General features: G+C 42.4%; 1 protein-coding gene across 3 annotated transcripts; it reads left to right on the forward strand.

The window, feature by feature from the left end:
- Window positions 1-50: 50 nt before the first annotated feature.
- On the forward strand, window positions 51-8,843 carry Rmi1 (RecQ mediated genome instability 1). 3 transcript variants are annotated; one of them, XM_085699625.2, is made up of 3 exons: window positions 51-190; window positions 5,241-5,348; window positions 6,643-8,843. In XM_085699625.2, exon 3 carries the CDS (start codon window positions 6,672-6,674, stop codon window positions 8,529-8,531), a length of 1,860 nt encoding a protein of 619 aa, XP_085555751.2. In that variant the 5' UTR covers window positions 51-190; window positions 5,241-5,348; window positions 6,643-6,671; the 3' UTR covers window positions 8,532-8,843. The 3 variants fall into 3 exon arrangements, with proteins under 3 accessions (XP_085555751.2, XP_085555752.2, XP_048303635.3); XM_085699626.2 differs by lacking the exon at window positions 5,241-5,348 and having other exon boundaries at window positions 56-190; XM_048447678.3 differs by lacking the exons at window positions 51-190; window positions 5,241-5,348 and adding an exon at window positions 5,385-6,112.
- Window positions 8,844-18,181: the final 9,338 nt, after the last annotated feature.

Below are 18,181 nucleotides of genomic sequence, written 5' to 3' on the forward strand. Positions count from 1 at the left end.
GGGGCGGCGCCAGGGCGTTTGCGAGCCCCGAGGGGGTGGCTGCGGGTCTGGAGGAGGGACGGCCGCTTGCCGCGAGGTGGGCGGTAGGAAGTGGAACCCGGGAAAGGAAAGAGCCCGCGAACGGGAGAGGGAGCGCGCGGCGACGGGCCTGGGAGCCTACGGTTGTGGCGACACGAGGCGGGACGGCCAGGTCGGTGCTCGGCCGGGGTTCCATACCTCCCCGTCGCGGCTCGCTCGCTCCCAGCGCCGCGGGTCTTGCGCGCCCCTCTGCCGGGCCCGGGAAACCCGCTGTGCTAACGGCGGGCGGTAGGGCGGGCGGATGGCGCGGCCCGGGAGGGGCGCTGGCCTGGCGAGGCCTTCACGTCGGTCTAACTGACCCAAGTCACTTTCGCCTTGGCCCCGTAAAATGCAGAGCGCAGAACACGACATTGGCTCCCGCGCGTCGGGGCAGCGTTCATTTCCCCGCAGAAAGCTCGCAGGCCGTGTGGCCGCCCCTCCTGGGGAAGGGCCGGCTTCGCTACTTCCCTCTGTTCTCACCCACTGCCCCAGACTCTTGCTGGGACGGCAAGATGTCGGTCTCTGGAAGCCGTCCTATTCAGTGAGGCTTCCGTGCTGGTCCACCCGTGTCCTGACCCTTGAATGATCTCAGGATATCTATGCCTGCATCCTTCCAAGGAGCGCTATTTATGGTCGTTGCGTTATCTTTTACTTACTTGGGCAGAGGAAAACTGGGAATTGAGGAGTTGGTGAGGCTTGAAGTGCGGGTGGACGTCCGTAAGAAAGGTTTTGAGACAGCCTACGTAGCCCTGGCTGCCACGGAATTTACTACGTAAATGAGTATTCCAACTCATAAACTCCTGCCCCTTACTCTCAGGTGCAGAGATTAAAGGTGTGTGCCGCCATACCTGGCCCACAATTTTTAATTGTTTGGTTTTTTGAGAAAGGGTCTCACTCTAACTCAAAGATCCTCCTGCCTCTGCCTCCAAAGGGCTGGAATTAAAGGCATATTCACCACACCCAGCTAAAATTAGCATTTCCATTGCGCCTTTTTTTTCTTCGTTGTAACCAGTGATGAGTGGGAATCCAAAGGAAACTACTGGAACTATCTCGAGTAGATGCTAGTGGAAAGTTACTTTCTCTAAACTCAGCTATACTCCTTTGGTTTTGTCTTTTTAGGTTTCCTCTTTGAGCAACTGAAAGTTTGCCTCGCCTCCATCTTTCATTTTCTGTTTGAAGTTGGACGTTTTCAGTTCGTTATTAAAACCCCTGCTCAGGTGGCACGGCCCTAGATTTGGGCACTGTGCCAGTCCTCTTCATTTAGTGGCACCCGGGTTCATCAGGGGTTAATGGTTAAATTGTATAGGCTAATGTTTTAGAGCCAGTTTTACTTAACTGGGATTTAATATAATTGTAACTACCTTAGCTAGCTGGAATAATATTAAAAATACTATAGGTACCATATCCCGTGCTCCCTACCGTATGCCAGACTTTGTGTGTTAAATGCTGTTACAGTACTTGGAATAAGTTGTGGTTATCTTTGTTTCATGGGTGTGGTTGTTCCTGCCTTTAATCCTAGCACTTGAGAGGCAGAAACAGGTGGATTTGTGAATTCAAGGTCAGCCAAGGGCTAAGCAGTGAAACTGTCTCTAGAAACAACTCGGACAAAAACACGGGGGGGGGGGGAGGGGGGGGAGGGTGTGTGTGAGAGGAATCAATGAGTAAATGTGCTTGTGCTGAGGCCATGCTTGATGATGTAAATTCTGTCCCCAGAATCCACGTGGTGGAAGGAGAGAAGTGACTCTCAAATCTGTCTCTAATCTTCTCATTCACGTGTACACACACACACACACACACACACACACACACAATGTAAAAAGTACTGAGGATAAGAACCATATCCAAGGTCACATAACAGAGCTAGGTTGTAGACTCCTAAATGGAATGTATCCTTATATTGGGTTTTGGAGGATGCACAGACAGCTCTTATTATTCTTATTTTTATGTCAACCATAATATAACAACCCCCCCCCCACACACACACAAGACAGGGTTTCTGTGTGTAACAAGTCCTGACTGTCCTTGAACTCACTTTGTAGACCAGGGTGGCCTCGAACTCAGAGATCCATCTGCCTCTGCCTTCTGAGTGCTGGGATTAAAGGTGTGCACTACCACTGCCCAGACAATGTAACAATTTTTCATCCTTGATTTTTTTTAATTACCTTTTCAAAATTCTGAAATTCTTTGAATTCTTTAACAAGTTAAAGTGGGTTTAAAAAGTAAATGCTTTAATTACATTGTGTGTGTGTGAGAGAGAGAGAGAGAGAGAGAAAGAGAGAGAGAGAGAGAGAGAGACTCTAAGTGGAAGCCAGAAGGCAGCCTTGTGGAGGAGTTGGCTCTCTGTTCACCGTGTGGGACAGTAGCGATGGACTTAGTCATTACACTTAGTGGCAGGCTGAGCCATCTTGCTGGCCCAACTTTTATTTTTTAAATAATACCCATAAAGTGAATGTAGATTTTTGTCGTTGCTTTAGAATCTCAGCTATTGGTTGGGAGTCACATACACCATCTAGGGATGCTGCTTTCCTGTTAAAAACATTTGAAGTTGATTGAAAATTAATCTTTGAGCCAGATATGCCTAAGCCTTAGTGACAAGTAATGGAACCTTCCTACTTTGTTCTCTTCCGTTTCATTCCTAGTAGTTGGGATTTAGAATGAAGATTTGCACGGACATCCAAATCTATCAGGCACAAAAGTTAATGCAAATATTTTTTTCTTACCATAAAAGCAGGGAGGGTTAAGTTCTGAAATTTTGTATGTGGCTACTATACTAAGAAAACATGAACATATTTTCATGTCATTAAGTAGTCCCTAAAAACTTCTTCAGAGCTGGATGTGGTGGCGCACGCTTTAATTCCAGCATTTGGAAGGCAGAGACAGATGGATCCTCCCAAGTTTGAGACCAGCCGGGTCTACAAAGTGAGTTCCAGAACAGCCAGGGCACTTATGCAGAGAAACCCTGTCTCAAGAAAAGAAAGAAAAAACCTTCAGGTTCTGGAGGGCTGGTTCGGAGGTTCAGAGCATCTAATGCTCTTCCAGAGGACTGGAGTTAACTCAACTGCTTGTAACTCCAACTCCAGGGATCTGACACCTCATCTCCTTGGCACCTGCACTCGTGTGCATATGCCCAAACATACTCAACATTTTAAAAAATCTAAGATTACACACCTTTCTGTTTCATGAACATGATGCAGATTTTTTCTAGATAACATTCAAAATCCCTCTAATATAAAAACATGAACATTGACATGATTGTTCTCATATCTTTTTTCTTTTTCCTCTAGCCTTCCCTTTTCCCCCTTTGTAAGTCCAAGAGATTGAACCCAGGGCCCCAGAGCTAACTATTCCTTGTTCTTGCCTTTATCTTTATTTCTAATTGGGTGTGTTTTCCTATTTGTTTTTGGAAGCAGGGTTTCTCTGTGTAATAGAGCCCTGGCTGACCTGGAACACAGAAATTCACCTGCCTTTGCCTCCCAAGTACTGGTATTAAAGGCATGCGCCACCATGCCTGACTCTGATTGTTCTTTTAATATTGGTTCTAGAAAGTAAGAATGTGTGTTACAAGTTAACATTCAGTTTAAGAGACATCTTTTCCAAAGTTGTTTCTCTTCCTGTGTTGAGGAGTTCTTAAGACTCAGAGGCTATTTGTCTGTCAGCTAATGGGAAATTGTGTCATCCTAGCTAGCCTTCCCTTCTGAGCTGTTACCTGCTGTGACTGTGGTAATACAATTCTATAGGAGTGGGGATGTGTCTTACCAAAAGCAGGTGGGGTCCTGGGCTAAACTATCTGCTATGCTTGCCTTCTTCAAGGTGGCTCAGCCGATCAGGGCACTGGCCACACAGCGTGAAACCATAGTTTTGTCCCCAGAACTCACCTGGTAGAAGGAGAGAACCAACTCCTGCAAGTTGCACAAACTTCTGCATGGGTACCGTGGTATAGCTGCGTTCCCTCCAGACACACAAGTGATGGTAGTGTGTTACAGTTTCCTCTGAACTGCTCCATCACACACTGCACTAATTTACTTTACTAGTTCTCTTCTACCAGACTTTAATGACCCATTGAGTTTAGAAATGAAATGAGGAAACAGGTCTACAAAGAGTAACTTTGTCTCAACAGCTTATTTCTGTTTATCTCACCCTATTTTCCCCTTCCTTTCCCCCTGCAACACAGTGTTTCTCTGTGGAGTCCTGGCTGTCCTGGAACTCACTTTGTAGATCAGGCTGGCCTTGAGCTCACAGAGTCTCCTCATTTCTAGCCTATTTTGTTTCCGTTTTACCTTGACTGTTAAGGAGTCCCCAGAACTATACGATCATACTCTTAGATTCATGAAAATAGGACAGTGAGTCTTTAATTCATTTTAGAATCCTTGCTTGTCTTTCCTCCCGGGGTCATTTCTCTGCAGTAGAGGCTTTGAGTACTCCACTGGCACCAGAGTTCATGCTGTTCTGCGAAGTGAATTCTCTCTCTCTCTCTCTCTCTTTCTCTCTTTCTCTCTTTCTTTCTTTTTTTAGTGGTAAGTTTTCTTACAGACATGTTAGACCTTAAATAAGTTCTGTCTCTTTAGTGTCTTCATCTCTAGAAGAAACAGATAATGTGTGTGTATGTGTGTGTGTGTGAGAGAGAGAGAGAGAGAGAGAGATTTGTCTTTAGTACTTTGCTATTGTATTATTATACTGAGAAGTTTATTTTTTGTTTTTTGTGTTTTGGTTTTTTGGGACAGGGTTTCTTTGTGGCTTTAGAGCCTGTCCAGGAACTCACTCTGTAGACCAGGCTGACCTTGAACTCACAGAGATCTGCCTGTCTCTGCTTCCCAAGTGCTGGGGTTAAGGGTATGTACCACCACCACCCCGCTGAGAAAATCAGATTTAAGTATTACTGACAGCACAGTTGAGAATATTTAGGAAAACAAGTAATACTGAATTCTCAATATCCGCCCAGATACATATATAAATTTTAATTGTTAAAATATGAAGTTATTATAGCTTTCAAAAGAACCTAGTGAGCATTATTTAAGTAAAATTTAAATTAATAGAGTGTGATTACTTGGAGAATCATGATGGCCTTATTAGTGACCCCTGCAACCTGAGCGTCAGGCACCAGGTCTCGGCAGTGACTGAGACAGCTGAAGCCTCGGCCAGGGCCTTGATTTCTCACACGAATGAGAGCTCTGGTGCCTTTGCAGCCTGGTGAAGTGAGACCTGACCGTGAGGAACAGCATGAGAGCCGTGCTAGCTCCTGGCAGGCACCATGACTTAGGACCATCCTGCATGCTGGACAGCACCAAGACAAGGTGGGAAGTGATAGATGGCGGAGTGATGGGAGAGGAAGAAGTGGGCAAGTAGGTGGTGGAGGCACAAAAGATGAGCGCTGTGCCCTGTCTGTGAGATGCACAGGAAGCGTGGAAGGCAGCTGTTGTTCTTGCTCCTTGGGAAAAGGTAAAATACACAGCTCATCAAGAGAGTCAGCGACAGACACAAGCGCTAGTCGGCCTGCGAGTTTTCCCTTGAGAAAATCGGCCACCATATGAGTCACCTTGACTCCCAGAACCATGTCTTAGCCCAGGAGGAAGAGAAGTGCCTGCAGAATGGAGACCCACAACCGACTGGACGTGCCCTGCTGGGTTTACTTCTCATCATTGGTTGTGGTGGTTCAGCTATGAAACTGGACAACTCTATATTGAATTACAGTTTTGCCATGCTGTGTCTAACGTTGGCCAGAGATTTATTTCCTTTGGAAGCTTTGGGTTGGACAAACACTGAAGACACACATGCAGAGTAGGCAGGAACACATCTAGAGACCCCACCTAACACGTGGCTTGCCTGTGACACAGCCGCTACTGTGTACAAATATGGGGTGGAAAGATGGGAAAGAGAAGCGGAACGGTCAGCACTGTAAAGAGAGGCAGGTCTGCAGATGCGAGGGTGGAGAGGAGCAGCCTGATTGAGCAGCCTGTGAAGCCACCCAAGGCCGTGAAGAATTCCTGGCCCATGCTGCCACAGAGGAACAGATTGCCAAGAGGCGAAGGCTGTCTTCACTGAGAGCTTCTAAGTCTGAGTTCAGTCAAAAATTAATCTATAAGGGTAACAAATAAATGATCAGACCTTGAAAAAAAGGGGGGGGAGGGGATGATAAAAAATGAATCTGATTATAATTTTGAGAAAATAATAAGATATAGTAATGACTTTTTCAAAGATCTGACATTTACCCTTTCTTATGCATATCAATCTTTGAACAGCCCTATAAGACAGATGGTGATACTGATGAAAATACTGTGTCAGAGAAGTTAAAGTACTGACGTTAGGTCATGTAGCCTTTACCTTGACAGAGCTAGCTTGTAAACATTCTGTTTTTCCTCATTCTTAGTACTTGTAAGGTTTGCATATTGACTGGGTACAAAGTCAAGTAGTTTTTAGCACTGGAGAGAAAGGTGTGAAGGGTGTGGTAAGTAATTAGGCCTGCCTGGGGGTTTGAATGGTAGAGGTGCTGTATTTAAGTCTAGGGAATCAAGTGGGCATAGATGTTCTTGTTTAAAAGAAACAAGTGTAACTTTAAGTTTATTGAATCTCTTTTCTTTTTGTTTTCAGGTGGATGTGTATACTCCTATTTTAAAAAAATGAGTTTAACTAGTGATGTATTAAGAGTTGAAACCTGGCTTTTGGCAACATGGCATGTTAAAGTGCCTCTAATGTGGCTGGAAGCTTGTGTTAACTGGATCCAAGAAGAAAATAATAATGTTAATTTGAGCCAAGCACAAATAAATAAACAGGTGTTGGAACAATGGCTTCTTACTGACCTGAGAGACTTGGATTATCCTCTATTACCTGATAACATTTTAGAACTTCCAAAGGGAGAACTGAATGGATTTTATGCTCTACAGATCAATTCTTTGGTTGACGTAAGTCAGCCCGCATATTCCCAGATACAAAAGCTGAGAGGAAAGAATACAACCAATGATCTAGTTTCAGCTGAAACACAGATTACTCCAAAACCATGGGAAGCAAGGCCTTCCCGGATGCTGATGCTGCAGCTCACGGATGGTGTTACTCAAATTCAAGGGATGGAGTATCAGTCTATTCCAGCTCTCCATGGTGGTCTTCCTCCAGGTACAAAAATTTTGGTTCATGGACGCATTTCATTCCGTCTTGGTGTTCTCTTGTTGAAACCAGAAAACGTGAAGGTGTTAGGGGGTGAGGTAGATGGTCTTTCAGAAGAATATGCTCAAGAAAAAATACTTGCAAGATTAATTGGTGAACTTGATCCTACAGTTTCAGTCGGACCAAGTAATTCTGATCACAATGTGCCCAGAGTTTCAGGGGGGCTGGATGCTGTCTCAGGACCTTCGGATGAAGAACTCTTGGCAAGTCTCTATGAAAGTGAAGAGCCTGCAGCAAGCAATGGTACATCACCCACGGAAGGAAGCTGTTTCAGCACAGGCAGCTCCTCAACTACCACTCCTACAATTCAGTCTAGTTTTGAGCCCAGATGTAATATTTCTTCAAAGCACAAGGAGAAGCCAAACCAATCTGTGCATTTCACTAGTGGAGAGTTTGATGACTTCTCACTGGAAGAGGCCTTGCTTTTAGAGGAAACTGTCCAGAAAGAACAGATGGAAACAAAAGCATTACAACCATTAACTTTGAAGAAAAACACAGATAAATGTGTAGAGATATTTTCACATAAACCTAATACTCTGAACCACACTTCTTTGATTAATAAACAAGGAAACAGCAATTACAATGAAAAAAAATTATATGAACAAATAGTTTACAAAGACAAATTTTTTAGCTGTCCATCTGCAAGAGACCATCATAAGAGACTCTTAACCCAGGATTTTACAGATGACAGTAAGACTTTGGAAGTCAGTAATACAACTGAGCCAAACATTGACAGTTCAGATGAACATTGCTCCAGTAATAAAATGTTAAACAGAAAACTAGGAACCGGTCTATCAGAAAAGAGTTCAAAGGTTTCTAATGAAAATAGCTCCCCTTTACAGGCTTCTTCTTTAAGATCAGTTGAGAATAATACTGATCTCTCTATTGACATGGACTTACATTCTCCGCCCTTTATCTATTTGTCTGTTCTAATGGCCAGGAAGCCAAAAGAAGTCACCACTGTGACAGTCAAAGCATTTATTGTCACTTTGACTGGGAATCTCTCAAGCTCCGGTGGCTGCTGGTGTGTGACTGCAAAGGTTTCTGATGGTACTGCCTATCTAGATGTGGACTTTGTAGATGAAATACTTACCAGTATGATAGGTTTTTCAGTACCAGAAATGAAGCAATTAAAAAAAGACCCTCTTAAATATCAAAACTTCCTAAAAGGGTTACAAAAATGTCAGCGAGATCTGATTGATTTGTGTTGCCTAATGACTATTTTATTTGATCCTTCTTCACATAAAGCCTTGGTACTTGAATTACAAGATGTTGGTGTGGAACACCTTGAGAACCTAAAGAAGCGGCTGAATAAATAATTTGACAAAATACTATTAGAGTACACTTTAAAACATGCAAATATTCGTATTGTTTTTGGAACTCTGTAAAGGAAGGAAAAAGCTTTTGAGCTTAAAAATGGGTGAGATGGCTGAGTGGCTAAACAGGCTTTCTGCCAAGTCTGAGGACCTGAGTTTGATCCTTTGGTCCCTTGTGGCTGAAGGAGAGAAACAACTCCCAAAATCTGCTGTCTGTCCTTTACACATGCAGCATGGAACTCATGCACACATAAACACACACACATACACTGAAGACATTTAAAAATAAAGATATTTAATCAAAATGCACATAAAGGGTATTTTTGTTTGGTTTGGTGATGATGGGCCAGGACCTTGTAATGCAAGCAAGCCTCTATCATGAAACTCATCTCTAGACCCCTATCCTCCCCTTTCCTGGAAAGGGTCTATATTCCCAGGCTAGCCTCAAACTCTCTTGTACAGCTAAGAGTGATCTTGAGCTTCTGTTCTTTGTCTCCATCTCCCAAATGCCTGGATTAGGGTTCTTCAGTTTCAGTTGGTGCACTAGTTTAAAACCATGACTGTGTGTGCTAGGCCAATGCTCTACTGACTGAGCTAATCCCCAGTCACCCATGTTGAAGAACTTTGATGAATCATTCTTGCTGAGAAACTGGCTTTCTACTTGTTGAATATGAGATAACGGGTAAAGAACTGTGTTGGGCTGACAAAGTGGCTTGGTGGTGAAGGGTATTCCTGCTGAGCCTAATGACCCGATTCTTCTCTTGCTCCTACATGGTGAAAGAACTGTCTCCCACAAGATGTCCTCTGATTTTCACATGCGCCCCACTCCTACGCATAAGGAAATGTAATATGAGGATGTTCCCCAATGAGATACATTTTGGAAGTTGGAAATTGTAAAAGTAGTTTTCCCCTAATATTTCAAAGGTTTGTGCTGTTATTTAGGAGTCTTTATATTTACCGTCTGTGCATGGTTCAGAGGACAACCTGTGAGGGCTGCTTTTCTCATGCCATGCAGATCGTAGAAACAGTCATCAGGCTTGGCAGCAGCTACTCTCTTGCTAGACCATACGACTGCCCTATAGTTTTTGAGATGGCATCTCACTGTGCACCCCAGGGTAGTCTCAAATTCATGAGGCTTCTCATCCTCTGAACTAGCTGTGCATATAAGTTGTTTCATTTTGTTATGACCGTTTGAAAAAGACCACACTCTTTCACTTTGCTATTACAAGATTGTGTTTGGGAGGTGAGGTTATTTTAATCTTTTCTCTTAAAATTATAAATGGGGTGCTGGAGAGATTTTTTAGTGGTTAAAAACTGACTGCTGCCCTTCTAGAGAACCCAAGTTTGGGTCCCAAGATGGGCTGCTGACCTAGTTGTGGGGGCCAGCCATGATAAGCTAAGTATGGGCAGGTCACCCAAAGGAAGTTCTTTACTTAAAACCATTATCACCTGCCAGAGTAGAACTCTGGCCATCAATAAATTTAAGTGGAGGCCTGAGTCTCAGTTTACCCTGAGGCAATGCCTTGTTGTAGGAGGAACCACAAGCTGAGATTACCCAACCTCCACCCAAGAACAGACCATTCAAAGGAAATGCCTACCATTCCAACCGCCTTAGATGGGATACCTGCCAGCATACCTCACCAGGACACGCCTAGACAAATGTCAGCCAATCAGGTTTCCTAAACCTCAGAAACCCCTCACCCCCACCTTTACTACTATAAAACCCCAATTCTAACTGAGCTCAGGACTCTCTGTTTATTCCAATACATTGGATGTGCGGAGAGACTGAGTTTGCAAACTTGATTAAAATAAAGGTTCTTTGCTTTTACATATGGGACTCAGTCTCCTTGTTGGCTTTTGAGGGGATTTGGCAGATTTGGGCATAACACAAGCAATCCCGTCTCCAGGGGATCTGACACCGTCTTCTGGCTTTCCCAGGTGTGGCTGTGTGCACAGTAGGTACGCACACATAATTAAAGAACTTTTGAGACAATTTCTCTGTGTAGTCCTGGCTGTCCTAGAACTTGGTATGTAAACTAGGCTGGCCTCAAACTTGAAGATTCACCTGCCTCTGGGATTAAAGGTGTGTGCCACCGTGCTTGGTTTCGTAATTGAGAAAAACGAGGTAAGAGGATCAAGGATCAAAAGTTGGTCATTCTTGGCTACATAGAGGCCTGCTTGGACCACATGAGACTTATCTTACAAAAAAATTGAATAAAAAGATGTAAAAATGTTTTTCATTGAAAAACAGTTCAAAGCACAAGAATATAAATAATTTGTGATATTTCATTTGTATTTTAATAAATAAAGCTTGCCTGGGGATCAGAGAGTAAAACAGTTGCCCTGGTCAGCCTTACAGACCAGGCCACAATAACATACACCTTTAATCCCAGTAGCCACACTAGTTTACTTTACGAACCAGGCAGTAGTGGTACACGCCTTAAAGCCCAGCTCTAGAGAGGATTATAAAATGGGAAGAGACAGGTCTCACAGTCTCATTCTGAGATTCCTGGAGGCAGGATCACCATTTCATACTGAGGTAGAGGTAAGAACCAGTGGCTGGCTGTTTTGCTTTCCTGACCTTCAGATTGAACCCCATTATCTGTCTTTGGGTTTTCATTAATCATGCCACTGTATTTTTAACACGTCTTCCATGTGTTTAGGTGCATACAGAGGCCTGAGAAGGGCATCAAATCACCTGGAGCTGGAGTTGTAGGTGTCTGTGGGTGCTTGGAACTGAATTTAGGTCCTCTGGAAGAGTAGCAAGTACTCTTAACCACTGAGCCTTCTCTCCAGTTCCAAGAATACAGATACAGATACTGTTGATACATACTCACATAGTACTCCTCTGTAGACTTATCCTTATGAGATCTAAGTTGTGTGTGTGTGTGTGTGTGTGTGCGTGTGTGTGACATTTTCTTTTAAATAACTGTGGATTGTTATGGCTATTCTTGGTTGTCAAATTGAACCACAATCCAAAATGGTGAGCGACTGCTTTTGCTTAGTTTGAAGTGGGTGAATCCCCTTCTAGTCTGGTAGGAAGATTTAGACCTTTGATCCAGATTTTGAGATGGGAAGACATGCCTTTAATCTGGGCCACACCTTCTGCTACAAGTCTATATAAGGACATGGAAGAAGGAAGCCTTTGCTTTTTGTTGGTTTGCCCTTGCCTTGTTAACATCCATTTCTTCACTGGCATTGGAGCCTACTTCTTTGGAATTCCAGCCTATACCGAAGGCCAGCCAAAACATTCAGCTTTATGGACCGATCAACTACTGGAGTTTTGGACTTGTTCACAGCAAGCCATTGTTGGATTTTCTGGAGTACAGCCTGTAAATCATTCAATAAGCCTCCTTTCTATAGAGAGAAACATTCTGTGAGTTCTGTTACTCTAGACAACCCTGAACAATACATGGATGGTGCATAAAAATATATTAGCTCTTCATATTGCATCACTGAATAGAAGTACGAGTCCATTGTTCTATATTCATTTCTGATGTTTGAATTGGGGCTCTTTAGAGGATCAGAACCAATAGAATGAATATACATTACACAAAGAATTTATGCAATTGGATTAAACCATGTTGGCAGGGTAGTCCATCAGTGATCATCTGCATACAAGGGAGAATGGGTGCCAGAATCAGTCTGGCTTGAAGAGGCTTGATGCCCCAGCTGTCCCTGTCTGATGTTAAAAACCTGAAGAATTCCTGGAGAGCTTAATAGCTCTCTTGTTTTGGAAGGTCACAAAAGATGGATTCCTATGTCCTGCATGGGTGGCAGGAGCCTCGGAATGCTTTCTATCTGGGGGAGGGGCTTCCCTCAGTCCTTCCAGGAAATATCATTACAAACCCACCCAGAGGTGTGTCCTTTATTTGCTTCTAGACCCAGTCACTTGGCAAACAAGATTACTGTGATTTGGTTTCCAATCTAATCTGGTTTGGATTGTGTTTAGTGGCTTATTAGTTGGTCTATATTTTGTTGTCAAACCATTCTTTGTAGGGTTGCAAGAGTGCTCTTTTTTTCCTTTCTGAGACAGTCTCTCTGTGTAGCCCTGGCTGTCCTGGAACTCACTTTATAGATCAGGTTGGCCTCAAATTTGCAAAGATTTGCCTGCCTTTGTCTCCCAAGTGCTGGAATCAAAGGTGTGTGCCCCCGACACTCAACTAATCTCTTTTATTAATTAATTTTTTTCTTATATTTGACTATATTTTTCTGCCTCCAAGTCCTCAGGTCCTACCCACCTCCATACCTATCCAACTTCTCTCCAAAAAGATAAAAAAAACGTACACACCAACACCAAACAAATGTAAAAAATACCCATGGTGTCTATTTCATGTTGGCCAACAATTTCCGGGCATAGAGCCTACCCTGCAGTGTGTTTGATGCTCAGTTGGAGAAAACAGAGTTCCCTTTCCCAGCAGGTATCAATTGTAAATAGCTCCTTGGCTAGAGATGGGACTTTGTGTCTACTTTCCCTTCCTTGTGCTGAGATTGTGCCCTGTTTGAACCCATGCACGTCTTGTGTGTGCTGCTACAGTCTTCAGTGAGTTCATACATGATCAGCTCTGCTGTGTCTGGAAGACGGTTTCTTGGTTGCCACTTGGTTACAATCTTTCTAATTTTCTCCTTGTTTTCTCCTCCTTCACCTTTAATATCAGTCTCTTACTATCCTCTTAAATACAAGGTAAAGCCCGAACTCCTTATCCAATTTGTGATCTAGTCGGACTTCCTTTTTTTGTCTCAACTTACCCCTTTCTTCCCGCCTCGAGTTTTGCCCCATAGTTGGTAATTGTCCAAATCTGTACAGGTATGCACCTCCCACTTCGGTGTGTCTGCTCTCAGTACTCACATTCCCTATCCCCCCACCCCCCGTATTTCCAGCTCAGCTGAGCACTAGATGCCAATCTAAATGTTTCCTGAGCTACACACTAGGCTTCTATGCCTTTTGAGCATCTTTCAGACTGGTTCAGCCGTTTCACTAACTTACTTGTTTCTCTGTCACTGCACTGCTAGATGTGTTCCCAGGGTAACTTGCTATCATGTGCACAGTAGGCTGTTAGGAGCATCTCTGGTCTGCACACACCATGCCAATAACATCCTTCTAGTTGTGGCATTGCTAAGTATGTCCTAGGGAAAATATCCCCATTTAAGTGCTGTTACTCGCTGGGACCTAAGCTGCTTGAGCTGTGGGGCTGAGCAATTGGCCTGTGTAAATGCACTGTGGTTTCATCTGACCAACAGTCTACAACCGGCTCAATACCTGTCTTAGTTACTTTTCTTGGTACTGTGATAAAATATACTGACCAAAATAACTTAGGGGACAAAATGACATTTCATGGCAAGACATGTACAAACAGTAAAGGAGCATATGAAGACGCGAGATTTTATCAGCTGATAAGAAAATACAAATTGGGGTCTGGAGAGACATCTCAGTGGTTAAGAGCTCTTACCGCTCCTGTAGAGGACCTGGGTTTAATTCCCAGCACCACGTCAGGCAGCTGAGAACTCCAGGGAAACTGATAATTCTGGCTTCCAAGAGCACCTGCCCTTGTGTGTACATAGCCACCCCAACACCAACACACATAGAATTATAAGCCTTTTATTTTTAGTTTTTGGAACTGGGGTCTTTCTATATAGTCCTGATTGTTTTACAATTCTCTGTGTAGACCAGTCTGACCTTGTGTTCTCCTGCTTCTACCACACCCAGCCTACCAGGGTTATCTGGAAGCTCCTTTATGACTTCACACAGTGCCCTGTAGCAAGCTTTCTTGTTGGACTATCTTTGGATCTGAAGCCCCCAAATATTGACATGGAGACGTCTTATTAGTTAGGAAAGGTTGGTCATTGGCTTAGGTTTGTCCCATTAGCTCTTATAAGTTATAAATTATAACTTAATTTTCCTTCTTTCTTTTTTCTTTTTTTTTTTTTGATTTTTCAAGACAGGGATTCTCTGTAGCATTTGGAGCCTGTCCTGGAACTCGCTCTATAGACCAGGCTGGCTTGGAACTCACAGAAACCTGCCTGTCTCCTGAGTACTAGGAATAAAGGCATGTGCTGCCTTTATTCCTGCCTGGCCTTACATCACTGCCTGGCCTTACAGCTTAAATTAACCTTTTATTAACCTACATTTTGCCACATGGCTCAGTTACTTCTACTCTGTACCATATGTCCAACCTTTTCAGTTTCTCCCTGGCTTCTTGATGGCATAATTCATATACTTAGATTCCTTCTCTTCTTCTTTCTCCTTAGAAATCCTGCCTATCCTCTCCTACCTAGCTGTTGGCCAATCAGTTCTTTATTAACCAATCAGAAGATGCCTTGGCAAAGATGTATTTTCACAGTGTACAAAAAGATAATCCCACAACATTCCCCCTTTTTGTCTAAATAAAAAGGAAAGGTTTTAATGCTAACATAGTAAAAACTATATACAATAAGAACAATCATCAGGTAGGAATTAAATTCACAATATCCAGTGTCCTGCCATTCTTACGGAGTCTGTGTGGTCTGTGCGTGTGCTGTGCTTCCTGCATTCGAGCCCTTGCACTTTTGGCATTACCTGCTTATGTTCTAAGGAATAGAGTCTGGTTTCCCCTGGAAGGAAGACAGTATGTTTAAGTTTCCAGAGTCTACTGATGAGCCATTGCCATATACAGGAGGATATGATGCTAATGGAGGAAGATGGGCTAACACTCAAGGGAAAAAAGGTTTCCAGGTTTAATCTGGTGCTTATTAAAATTAAGACAAATTCAGCAAAAATGGGATAAGGACAGAAGAGAGAGATAAATGCCTGTAACTTCTTGGGACTGGTTTAGGGAAAGGTGTGAAAAGGAGTTAGAAATATGGAGAAAGAGAAGGAAAGAAGTTCTTCTACATAGATTGCCGAAATATATAAAGCCTGTAAACTGTTGACCACAACTGCTTGCCCTTAGCTCAAAATGCCATGAGCTCATAGGCTAGGTAAAGATTTATATGAGAACTAACGCCAAGCATGTCTAGCACGACCAACCGCAGACTCATGCCGGGGACATCTGTCTGATGAAATTCTATTCTCATGTATCTGATATAATGATTCTAAGAATAATCTGTACCACATGAAAAAAAAACAATACATGCTCTTAAGCAATCTTTTCTATATAAAGGATGAGCCTCATGCCTAGTAAAGATACGTTCAGATGCAATTCCTTTGAGTCTTGTGTCTGCCATTTGCCAACTCCGTACCACTTCCTCCTGAGCCCCTGTCCTGCAGGTCCCAGTGCTCCAGCTGAGCTGGTTTGTCCCTGTCCAGTCCATTTGTATTTGGCAAATTCAGAGAAAATACTCTTATTATTTATCCTATCTTCATGAATTTAAAGTTTTGTATCTAAACCATTTTATATAATAACTTGTACTACTAACTTAAGAATATCTTTTTAGACCTTAAAACATTTTCTTACACAACTTAAGCTTTTATGTCTCTTAACCTTATAAACTTTACATATTTTTAAAAGAGTTTTTTATTTGATAACAAGGAAAACTATAGTGATAACTATCTAGTCTTCTACCCCATCAAAGATGTGAGAAGGATATATTACCTGAGTTAACAGGAAGTGCAGATCAAATAACTTCCCAAATTATCGAAATGACAGAAACAGCTGATTGCCTGGACAGTCACCCAAGGTTCCTCTGCAGCATTGGGGCATCCATCTTTGGCCTACAGGTCTAGAATATCAGACAGACTTTTCTGTGAAGCAGGTACTTTGAAGGACTGTCCCACCCTGCCTTGGCAAAGTTTGGCAGTCACCTTCTTTTGTGTCCTACTTGTCCAATTTGGACAGTATACTGTCAGCAGTCAAACAAGGAGAGTTTCTTGCTAGCTTTGCCACATTAAAAGCAAACTCCATATGGTTGTTCTTCAATGCTCATCATCTTTTTTTTTTAAGTAAATTGGTACTGTCAGGAATAGATGTGTTTCACTGTCATGAAAAGCTTTATGTTATTAAAACATCCTAAATGCCATATTCTGTAGGGCTTTGAAGTGTTTGAAGACCAATCTATTTAAAATATATCTGTTTGACCTTGAAAACATACCTAACATGACTACAAGTTTGTTATAGATGACTAACTACTAACCTGCATTTCTTTTTCTTTCTTTTTTTTTTTCGAGACAAGGTTTCTTTGTAGTTTTTGGTGCCTGTCCTGGAACTAGCTCTTGTAGACCAGGCTGGCCTTGAACTCACAGGGATCTGCCTGCCTCTGCCTCCCTAGTGCTGGGATAAAAGGCATATGCCACCACCGCCTGGCTCTAACCTGCATTTCTTAATTATTCTAGTTTATAAAAATAGCTTTCAAGAACTAGAAATTTACATTACATTGTTAAGTGAGTTGCATAAGTACAACACCTTAAACAAGAGTAGAAATATATATACAGTATGTTAAAACAAAAATAACCTTAAATGTCTAATCAGCATACAAAAATTCATAACAATGTAAAATATTTGAGATAAGTAGTTGTTTTATTTAGTTTAAAAGTACTTAGTGATCTACCCTTTTATCCTATCAATCCTACATCCTCTTTTTTATCTTCGCAGAACAAGATCCCTTTGCTTAATTTTTTTCCTGACAATTATGAATAACAATTTGCAGCTAACCCCCCTAAACAATAACAAATATACATGCACCAAACAACCAAAACCCACCCATGCCACCTCTTGGGAATGTAGGTTTTGTGTTCTTTAGACTGCTTCTTTTTGTCTGTTGACTGCCTCCTGGGGACCCTAAGGAAACTGGGATAATGGTCAAGTCCTGGGAAAGCTAGCTGTTGTTGCTTAGGATCTGTGTAGGAAAGTACAGGCCTTGTCTGAAATCCTGGATGGAGTAGTCTGTGAGACTGAATCATCTCAGCTAGCAGCTCTGAAGTTGTTTTAGATGTAGAATTTTGAGGAAACTGCAACAGAGGCATTTTGAGAGGCTGGATCACTTAGGATGCTTGTCTTCATTGGTGTCTGATCCCTTTTTTCTGAAAATACAATCTTTTAATAGTAACATATATATCTGTATTAACACAAGTATGGAATGTATGGTGTGTACAAGTTATCTAAAGATGATTTTCTGTGCTGGGTGGTGGTGGTACATGCCTTTTATCCCAGCACTCAGGAGGCAGAGGCAGGCAGATCTCTGTAAGTTTGAGGCCAGCATGGTTTACAGAATGAGTTCCAAGACAGGTTCCAAAGCTACAGAAAACCCTGTCTCAAAAACAACAACAAATAAACAACAAAGATAATTTTCTGTTCTATGTTTGAGCAGGAAAAAGACATCTGTCAACTTTATAACTTCGTTTGGTCTACAGAATCAAACTGTAATATAAATCCCTTTCCCTGTCATGTGAAAGGATATCATGTAATAAGTCATGAGGACTCTGTAATCAACAAGGGTTACAATGTTTATTTGTTGTAACCCCAGAAACCTCACCTGTCCTCTCCTGTGTAGCTATTGGCCATTCAGCTCTTTATTAAACCAATTGGCAAAGACATAGCTTCATAGTGTATAAAAACATTATTCCAGAACAGTGTACTTTAAGGACCTCTTTATTGGACATATTGCCTGAGTAACTTCCTAGAACTTTCCTGAAAGCCTCCATGGCTCTGACAAGAAGCAAACTGAGGAAGAATTTAACT

This window comes from Myodes glareolus, chromosome 14 (assembly GCF_982192425.1).
Source record: "Myodes glareolus chromosome 14, mMyoGla1.1, whole genome shotgun sequence".
NCBI classification, from domain to species: Eukaryota; Metazoa; Chordata; class Mammalia; order Rodentia; family Cricetidae; genus Myodes; species Myodes glareolus.